A 10,347-nucleotide genomic window follows, 5' to 3' on the forward strand; every position below is an offset into this window, starting at 1 on the left:
TTATAAAAAATGTTATTGAATGAATGGATTAATTAACCATATTGACAACCCCAGTTTAGGGTACAATTATTTTACCCAGTTGAATTAAATTGGATACATGTTTTCCAAATAAAAAATATCTAGGAAAGTTCTTGCTCCGCAGGAACAAGCGAACTTTAGTGGCACGTATCAACGCAATAAATTTCACCCAGCCAGTTCACTTATAGGTGGACGGTCCAAGATATCAGATGCAGTCTTTGCAGTGCTTTGCAACATAGGGTCAATATCAGGCAATTTTGGAATCTGAGCCAGAAGATCTATAGTTCGTCTTATTAGTCGAGCTAGATCCCCATCATCCATTGCGCAATCCATCATCATTTCCCTCCAAGTTAGACCTGAAGCCCAGGCTTCAACCATACCAGAAAATTGGCTATCCAAACAACAGGATATCTCCACATCATGTTTTTCCTGAAGTTGCAAAAGAGAGCTTCTTTGCTCATCCAAGACACTAAGAACATTAATCACTGCACTAGAAGCTTCGTATATGTAGCTATTATTTTCCCACGGACGAACTTTGATTCCTTCAGAAACTACACTTGCACAAATAGCAGCAAGTTGTGCTGGTTTTAAATCCACCAAGATTCTGTTTCGAAGGACCATTGCAATCCAGAGTTCATTTTCTCCTCGAATTGCAGCTGCAGTCTCACCAAGAGGAAATATTACCTGCGTATTGATGTCCAATGCCCTAATTTCATGTACAACATTGCTGATCTTCAAGAATTCCTTCCAACCAGATGGTTCAATTTCGTCTATTCGATTGATCAGACGGTTTGACCTAACCTTCAGGCGTTTAATCTTATCCCCAGTAAAATTCTTCCAATCTAAAATCTTTTTATATTCTCTAAAACTTTCTGTACGGGCAATCTTTTTCTTCAAACGTGCAACCTTGGTTCTTTGGCTCTTGTAATGTTCCACAGCATCATGATAGGTTTGTGACATGTGTAATACCTCATCATCCTCAGAAAGACTATTTAAAACTGGCACATTTAAACTCCACGACCATGTCTCCAGAGAACCTTCCATGTACCATAAGCCACCAAGTTCTGAATCAGCAAGTTTTTCCCATTGCTTCTCTTCCTTATTAAGTAGCATCCACATAACTTCATGAGGTAAAGCATCCCCTTCAGCCAAAGCAATGTTAGGAAAGCCAGTCCTATAAATAGTTTTAACCCATTTCTCTGTAAAAAGATACCAAGAGTTATCTGAACCAAGAGCCGCATAATAAGATGGTTCAATATCTGCAAGACTTTCCGCATCACTAGAATTTGTCCCAGCTTTTACAGCATTTATTTCAAATGAATCTGTAACAGAAACCACATTTTTAAGTTTTGAACCATCCATAACATCAACCTTCCCCAAATAAACAGCAGGGACTAAATGTTCAACTCCCTCAGAATCTTTGTATTGCAAGCACAAAAAGGGTAAATGATCATTTCCTAACTCCTCCAATAAAGATTTAAGGGCACTCAATCTCTTCATGTCCATAATTCTTCTTAGTTCTGTTCGAAGGCGTTTTTCTTCTCTCAGTTGTTCCTGCAGATCTGCTATCTCTTTATATGCCGCCTCAGATAGGATTTGCCTGCTTTTTCTATCTATAGCATCATCACTGATCTCTGAAGTTAGTTTCTCAGTCTCTTTCTGTATTTTAGCAAGCTCTTCTTTTGAAGCAAGCATTACATTGCTGCCAATATAGGTCCCAAAACTTTGCTCCACTAATATCTTTGCTTCTTCCAAAGTTCTCCCAGCCCGAAGAACTTTCATATTATCTGATTCATTTGATATATGAGTGACTTTTCTACCAGCAAGAAGATTCAGCACCATACCATAAGAAGCTGTAAACTGTGATACAAGAGGTTCTAGTCCGGCAAAAAGAAGTTTGCAGCACTCTTCAGCACCATCATTAGGAGTCTGAACCAGTACAACATGGCCCCTTTTATCGATACCTCTACGTCCAGCTCGCCCAGCCATTTGAAGCAGTTCATTGGGGCTTAACTGGATTCGTCCACTACCACTTCTCTTGCTCAGAGATGATATAACAGCTGTTCTAGCAGGCATGTTGATCCCAGCAGCTAGCGTTTCTGTGGCAAACACAACTTTAATGAGTCCTCTTTGAAACAGTTCCTCAGTAAATGATTTCCATACAGGAAGGCAGCCAGCATGATGTGCAGCAACCCCATTCAAAAGTCCTTTGACAGAAGTCTCCCTGACAGCATCAGGATTCTGAATGCTGAACCTCTTCAAAGCCAGTTCAACCTCACTCGTCTCACACTCATCTAAGAGTTTGCAACCTTCAAGGTACTGCACAGCTGCATCACATCCTCTCCTATTAAAAATAAACCAAATTGCTGGCAGCATATCCTTTACCTTAAGCTGTGTTAATGTATCAATTACTAGAGGCACCTGAAAATCATAATTTATTATGGATAAATACAATGCCTTCCCCCCTTAAATTATATAGGTATGTTACAAGTCAACCACAAGAAGTATATTTAAAAAGCATGATGAAAGAAACAATGGACTAAGTCCTTACCAGAGAACGGCGGATTCTTCCTATGTTGTTCTTTGAGAGAGGTTCTCCAGACATATTACCAATATTATTGATTTCTCTGTCATTCCCATGTTTTCTTGAATTTCTCCTTCTGGGCCCATCATCCTTGAAAGATTTAACTACTGAAGCAGAAAGTTGTAAATAATTAAGTGACAGCTTCCTGTTCCAATGCAAAAAGCAAACCAGAATTATTGTTAGTCAGAGAGGAAAAACAATATACGCGACTATCTAAAAATGATGGCATTAGAAATAAGCAAATTGTGAGCACCACAAATTCAAAAACAATCACAAGTACTTAGTATAGCAGATGATATCTTTGTAAGTCAATTACTGTTTCCACAAAGGAAATAGTATAGGATTATAATAAGTTGTTACAGTTATTGGCTTATACTAGGAGCCATTTGTCCAGTGCAGTGGCAAAATTTGGGCTTTAGTTTACAACTTAATCTCCCCTCCCACTCCAAGGACTGTAAATGAACAAGAAGGCACTAGGAAACAGTTTTTCTTGGCATATACTAATATTTGCAAGGTGTTACATAGCAGAGTTTCCAAGACCCTAAACCTGCAGAATAAGAAGAAAGAGAAAGGAAGAACAACAGAGGAAGAATATCAAGAAGGAAAGAGGTAGCGAGAGAGAAAGAAGTAGAGAGAAAGAGAAATAGAAAGAGAAATGTTTTGTATTATTCAATTCTTGGCTGACCCTCATTAGTTACAATGCTTCCTATTTATAATATTTCACTCCTATACATTATCACAGCTCTATCCTCTTCATTATCATGACATTCATCAGTTCTCGAGATCATTCTTGTCCTCAAGAATGAATGTGAAAAGGTTCCATGAATTATTAAAAAAAAAAAATCTGTTGTGCAAGCGTCTTGAACGCTAAGGTGAAAGCTGCACCTGAACGCTAGAACTTGATTGGCAGGAAGCATTTTAGACCAAAGTGGAATGTGTAATGTGTGCTGAAAATGTTCTGCACGTACTGTCTTATAATCAGCGATCGTACATTCTCCCTCCAATGACAGAATCTCAATTTCATTTTATTTCTTTGCCATTTCTCATACTCATCTTCTTTGAGAAGTAAAATCTCAGAGGAATCCAACTCCAAATCATAACCAAGAAATCCAAAAGCAACCTCAATTACTTTTGAGTCATCTAGCTTATGCCATGTGGTTGGAAATGCCCACATATAGCAAAAACAATGCCCAGACATGTAGCAAAGACAATGCCCACAAGCGGATAAAAATCCATTATGTACCATAGTTAAATGCAGATGGAACTTCAAATGTACCTGATTATCATTATTCCCTTAACCTCCATTGGTGGAGGGTTTCAAGTCCAATTCCAATGGAAACTCTATATGCTTGCCAATCTTCTCAATAAATTATGATTTCCCTGCCTTGAATCTCTTCAAATGCAAAGCAGCAATTGTAGGAGCCTGGTCTACCATAAATTGCTGCTCCTTAGACACTTCCTCCACCTTGGTGAGAGATTCTAAAGCATCTTGAATAGTTACCACATCTTCAATGTCCACACTAACGTCAATTAGAAATTTATGTTTATTAGAATAGTTACCACAGTTGTAATATAGCAGCGATCCATCAATACATGCTCCATCCAATACTCTGCAGAAATCTGTTTTTGATAGCCAGGGATCTATTTTTCCAGCTTGGCCTACAACGGACTTTCCTCGAATTGGCAATCCAAATTCACCTCCATTGTTCCCCTTCTCAAAACAATTATTCTCACCATTTGCACCACTAATTTCATCTTCAAAACTTTGTTGGATTGAATCTTCAAGTTGAAATTTCTAAACAATCTCCTCTAAATTTTCAGTTTGAAATTCCTGAGCAATCTCCTCTCCATCATAAATAATATCAATCTCTATAACATCAAAATCCCTTGTCTCTCTGTTTTATACCAGCAATCCCATTTCATTGCCATTATTCCAAGAATTCTGAATTACATGGTCTTGAATTGGCTTCTGAAACTGTTCCCATCTCCAATCTCATTTTTCCAGAAACTCATTTTGTCTTTTAATATTTCTCAGCAAACGTTCAATCAGACCCAAAATAATCTGTTGTTGCCAAGGTTCTATTTCCATGGCCCGATAGTAAAAGGGCTTGGAGTCGGTTATGACAGAAACAAAAGGGAAAGATTTATTTCCAAGAAAATTGGGTGAAAGAGTTGAAAAATGAAAGGATTTGAAATAGACCTGAAACAGAGAAGAGATTCAAAGAAGAAATCCTAATTTCTGGGTTCTTGGGAAAAGAGAGAAATTAAGGAAAAGAGAAAGAAGCTATTGTAGAGAATTAGAGGAGGAAGAAAGAAATATAAAGAGAAAGAAATATGAATTTCAAGAAAGAAAGAAAGGAAGGAGAACGAGAAAGAATGAAAAAGAAGAAAGGAAGAAGAAGGAAATAGAAGAAGAAGAAGAAGAAGAAGAAGAAGAAGAAGAAGAAGAAAAAGAAGAATTAAAGAAGAAAGAAACCTAGAATTTGGGAAGATAGCCACTGATCTGGACTTGTTTGCGACTCCAGCAATTCATTTGGAAGCAAAGCCCATCCTCGAACAAAGCTCTGATATCAATTGTTACGTAGCAGAGTTTCCAAGACCCTAAACCTACAGAATAAGAAGAAAAAGAAAGGGCGAACCACAGAGGAAGAATATCGAGAAAGAAGGAAAGAGGGAGTGAGAGAGAAAGAAGTAGAGAGAAAGAGAAATAGAAAGAGAAGTGTTTTTGTATTATTCAATTCTTGGCTGACCCTCATTAGTTACAATCCTTCCTATTCATAATATTTCACCCCTATACATTATCACAGCTCTATTCTCTTCATTATCATGACACAAGGTTCAAATGATAAAACAAAAGGACAACTTGAGAGTTTCCCATTACAGTATGTCCGCAATTTATTTAAAAGGACAGTCAATATTGAAAGAAGTTTCCAACCAACACAAAGTGAATTAAAAAAAAAAAAAAAAAAAAAGAGAAAGCAAAATATCCTTCACCTTTAAATTTTTCTAACATGAATTACCCTAGTGGCTGGGATAGGGATATCAAGATTGAAAGAAAAAATCAACCATTATATATGCATGATATCAACTACTAATACAAGCAATTATCTCTTCAAGCATAGAAACTTTAAGATCACTTTGCACAAGTACTAGAGAAACAACGTGCTAAATTAAATGAAGTGTTCTAAGAAAAACAATTTTCTTGTAGGGGATAAACAAGGATGATGGAAAACCTATTCATGTTCTTTCCTTTCTCATCAAGAAGAGGATACAAAGCAGTCTTTGTGGAGAAGTGCCAAGTCAATGGAACTGGACGCTTTGATGATGTCACCAATTCAGTTTTACCATGAACCTAGAAAGAAAATGTAAGTAAGAATCAATGTTTTCACCCTTGAAAAATGAAATAAAGTTGAACGTGGCTTATAGATCACGAATCACAAAACATTTCATAAGCCAACACTGACATAACTAAGATGTAGAATTTAATGGAAACACATCAAAATATTTAACCCATTTCACATTCTAGAAGTCATCTCCATTTAGTTTACACTATCAAGTCCAATATAATTTTCATTTTGACAACAGCAGAAGTGACAGTTTGCATTAATTAATTAAGTTGTGTGCAGCCACTAACAAGAACCAAGATGCTCAACGAGATGCCCATATGAATATCATTAAGAATAGTAGATAGGCATGACAAATTATCACCATTGTGAAGTTTATTTATTAGGCATCTCACAAGTTTTTCATTAAATGAAACAAAAAACCTATTTGCTGTGCGTGCCCAAGGTAAGTTGATTATGTGATTGAATTTTGAGTGCATTCTAGCACATGAGAGAGAGGGAGGGCATCTTTGTTATCAACAATTATTTTGGTTGCATTGAAACTGTATGGAAATCCACTTTCTTTTAATTAATTGAATTCTGTAGACTAAAGGCTCTCAAACACAACAATTTACTTCAATTAAATTTCTCTTTTTAAGAAATATCCAACACGATGTAAAAAAGACTAGAGGGACACTGAAGACATTAATTCTGGATCCCTAGAGGCAATGGAAAACATTAAGAACCAACTGTCACAATAGGAGATATATAATTACCACCAAAAGCCTCTTAACTTCTAAAAAATACCTCTTAACTCCTAAAAAATAACAGCAAAAGACTCTCCTCTGTGCTCTCTTAAAATGAGTCTAGAAACAAAGTTAACAAGATCCGTATGCCTGTGTTCTATGAGAAAATGGATGTACTCCCCTGCCATGAACACCCATTAAGTAGAAGAGAAGTATAAAGAGGAACAAAGAAGATAAAGCACCATATTTGAGTATTGTAAATAAAACCCAATATCAGAGATATTACACACATTAATCTTCATTGACAAAGTCTAGTTCTTCAATGATTTTGCCCCATCACTATAACTAGGTGTCCATGTCAATCATGTACAAGAGTGAGCCTAAAAGAGTATAGTTCTGGTCTAATCAATTTAAAGAATGTTGGAGTGATGGAAATCCCACATGAAGAATGTATGAAATGAAAGGGGAAAATATAAATGGTTGGGTGGCAACATCAAATTGGTTAGTCATTTTTATATGTAAAGTAACTCAACCACTTATATACGCATATTAAAATGAATTAATGTTTAATTTGCCCAACATTTTCCGAATTTAACATGGTATCAGAACACAGTTTCAGTTGTGAATTTCAGCCACCTATAAGGTTGTACAATTGGGCCCATATTAGGTTATATTAACTATCAAGTGACAACCGTATGATTGCACTTCAAAGGATAGTGTCAGAGTGTTGGAAATCCCACATGGAAAACGTATTAAATAAAATAAAAGGGCAAAATACATATGATTGAATTGCAACATTAAATTGGTCAGTCATTTTGATGTATAAATCAACTCAACCACTTATATGCCTATATTAAACTGAATTAATTTTTAATTTGCCCAGTATTCTCTCTGAATTTAACAGATAACAACATGAATTTGTCATGTTGAAGATCCGTAGCAGTCCATGTATTAAATATTTGGAAGGACAAAATGTATTAAAAAAGAACTAAGATAAAAGCTTCTAAGGATGTAATTTATGAAAAATAAATCTTTGACAAGTTATACTATTATTGGACGAAAAGTAAAAAGAGTGGTTTTGGCTTTGGGTTTCGGAAATGAAAGTGCAAAATTTTTCATTTCATTTTATTCTCTTGGACTTGGCTGCCTACATATATATGGGCATAAGATGGAATATTGAACTAAAAGAAGCATGTTGTTAGAAGCTAACACGCATCACCAGCACATTACCGTGCATCAGTCATATCTAAGACAGCTCCAAGCAAGTTAGAATAGTTATTCACTCGGTAAAAAATCATACCTCATTAATCCAGCCAGCCAGTTCATTTGGATTCTTTACTGTTGCTGACAGACATATTAGTTGAACCTCCTTGGGGCAATAAATAACCTGAAAATATTTAACAACATAGATCAATCTGATGGCAATTGGTCTCTACGTGGGATCCTGTAGTATAAATTATACTTACTATCTCCTCCCACACTGTACCCCGAGATATGTCACTTAGAAAATGAACTTCATCCAAAACAATCACATCCACCTGGAAAAGCCCACTCCCAGAGGAAACCATTCCAATGCTGCATGAGAAGGTTAACCACCATGTCCATACTTGATTCAAATATCAACTTAAATGTTAAGAAAACTACAGGGATCAGAAGAGAAGTTTGGAAATTGCCACTGCATCAAGGAAGGATACAGATTTTATGATACAAGAATGAAATTGATAGCCAAACGATAGTTTTCTTCCAGAAATCACAATAAGAATCACAATAAGAATCACAATCACCTTTTCTATTTCTTAACATAAATAGCTTCATCATGATAGGGATGGGGGGAGGGGGGGGAGAAGGATAACCTCCAAATCTTCTTTTAAAGAGAGTTTTAAATTTAAGGGTGAAGGGTAAGGAACCCGCAATTCATGCACCTCAATTAAGTTACTCCATCAAAAAGGTAAAAGTTATGTTATTTTTTTTATTCCTACATTTTTTGGTAAGTCCTTTCTAAAAATGACTACCTTTTTTTTTTTTAAGATTAAGTCCATCCCTTTCCTAAACTCCTCCCAAGCAAAAAGAGGGCCATAAATTTTTTTACTTCCCTTCCCTTCCATTCCCTCCCCTCCCCTACCTTCTCCTCACCTGAACCAAACATAATTAGGACAATTACAGTCCGATGGATTGCCTAAAACTATCTTAAATCTACCAAAGACAGCAACAATTAGCAGTCTCCTAGGATATAGCTGCAACCAAGGATCACTTACAGTCAAAATCTTTTTATAGTCCAAAATAAACAATGGTTATTTCAATATTGCAAACTAATCCCCACTGTGTTACCTAGTAAGTGTGTTCATGCGTCTCTACGAATGATAAACTTTTGGACTACAATCTAATATACCTCTGATATAACATGTTGCGCAAAATCTCAGTGGTCATTATCAAAACTTGGGCATCTTTATTGACGGCAGAATCTCCAGTGAGAAGACCAACATTGTCCTCCCCAAACGTCTCCCTAGAAATTACCAAGAAAAAGAAAAGATGAAACTATTATCTCACAACTGGTGAAATTTTCCTTTTATTCGCGCCAATTCCTATGCAATTCATGACGATTACTAACCGAAAATCACGAAACTTTTGATTCGATAATGCCTTAAGCGGAGTGGTATAGAATATTCTCCTTCCTCGAGCTACAGTGGCAACGGCTGCAGCTTCAGCTATCAATGTCTTTCCACTGCTTGTTGGCGCCGAAACCACTACGGAAGAACCATTCAAGAACGCTTTTATCGCCAGTCGCTGTCCAATAACAAAAAATACTTATAAAACCTAAAACAAAACCAAATCGGTTTGAATTTTGAAAGGCCATTAGCTCTTATAATTGCGTATGCACACCTGAAATTTGTCAATACGGAAATCGTAAATGGAGGCGAGTTCATCAACATCTATTATGTCATTTCCAAACTCTTTGACTTCATTACGGATCTTCTCAACTCTCTGCGACTTGGTTTCCTTGCGCCAAGCTAACACTTCTTCTCTCGCATCCATCGACATTTCGGTTTCATCTTCACTTTGTTCGATTCCGTCAGAAACCTCCACGGGAATGTCGTCATATTCATCGGCAGCTTCGTCTTCGTCGTCGTCGTCGTCGCCGTCGTCTTCTTCTTCTTCTTCTTCCTCGTCGACATCAGATAGCTGAGATTCCGCGGGGAATGGGGAGTATGGGGACTTGAAGGAGCGTCGAAATCGAGTTGAGTATAAGGGTAAAAAGATTGTCTTGGGAGAGCAGAATCCTAGGGTTTGGGAGAGCGTGTGGAGTTGGGGAAACGAGGAGGGCTTGAAGGAAAAGGGATGAGCTATGGGAGGAGTACTGCGGATGGACGATAGTGTGTTCATGGCGGGAGAGATTTTTTGCTTAGGGGTTTAATGGAATTGGATTGTTTGGGACGGAGGATGATAATTTAGACATTTTGATGAAGATTCCCTTTCTTCGACGTCGTTTTAGTTGAGAATCATTCCTTCCGTTTTGGAGTAAGCTTTCCCCTAGTTTGCATTATCCGATTATAATTAAATAATTAAATAAAATTAATAAAAATTAATTATTTTAATATGAGTGTGTTTAAATCAGTTTTGTTTTTATTTATTGATTCGATTATTTAGAATTTGGTAATCGGAATAGTTAAATTTATAT

At 36.7% G+C, this 10,347-nt stretch overlaps 1 protein-coding gene across 1 annotated transcript; it reads right to left on the reverse strand.

The window, feature by feature from the left end:
* LOC110645190 (DExH-box ATP-dependent RNA helicase DExH15 chloroplastic) lies at positions 1 to 10,104 on the reverse strand. Its single transcript, XM_058138002.1, has 8 exons — positions 9,552 to 10,104; positions 9,280 to 9,455; positions 9,061 to 9,174; positions 8,138 to 8,246; positions 7,972 to 8,058; positions 5,836 to 5,954; positions 2,570 to 2,747; positions 1 to 2,439 (listed from the first exon to the last, which is right to left on the reverse strand). The coding sequence occupies exons 1-8, from the start codon at positions 10,050 to 10,052 to the stop codon at positions 184 to 186; spliced, it is 3,540 nt and encodes a 1,179-aa protein (XP_057993985.1). The 5' UTR covers positions 10,053 to 10,104; the 3' UTR covers positions 1 to 183.
* Between the last annotated feature and the right edge of the window lie 243 nt (positions 10,105 to 10,347).

This window comes from Hevea brasiliensis, chromosome 2, assembly GCF_030052815.1.
Source record: "Hevea brasiliensis isolate MT/VB/25A 57/8 chromosome 2, ASM3005281v1, whole genome shotgun sequence".
Lineage (NCBI taxonomy): Eukaryota > Viridiplantae > Streptophyta > Magnoliopsida > Malpighiales > Euphorbiaceae > Hevea > Hevea brasiliensis.

What these genes read in the sequence shown, in the direction of transcription:
- LOC110645190 (XM_058138002.1), bottom strand. Translation starts at nt 10,052, where the DNA reads ATGAACACACTATCGTCCATCCGCAGTACTCCTCCCATAGCTCATCCC. An exon ending in CGCAACATGTTATATCAGAG is followed by an intron (nt 8,247 to 9,060) that starts GTATATTAGATT and finishes CTTCTCATGCAG; the next exon opens with CATTGGAATGGTTTCCTCTG. An exon ending in GAAGAATCCGCCGTTCTCTG is followed by an intron (nt 2,440 to 2,569) that starts GTAAGGACTTAG and finishes TATGATTTTCAG; the next exon opens with GTGCCTCTAGTAATTGATAC.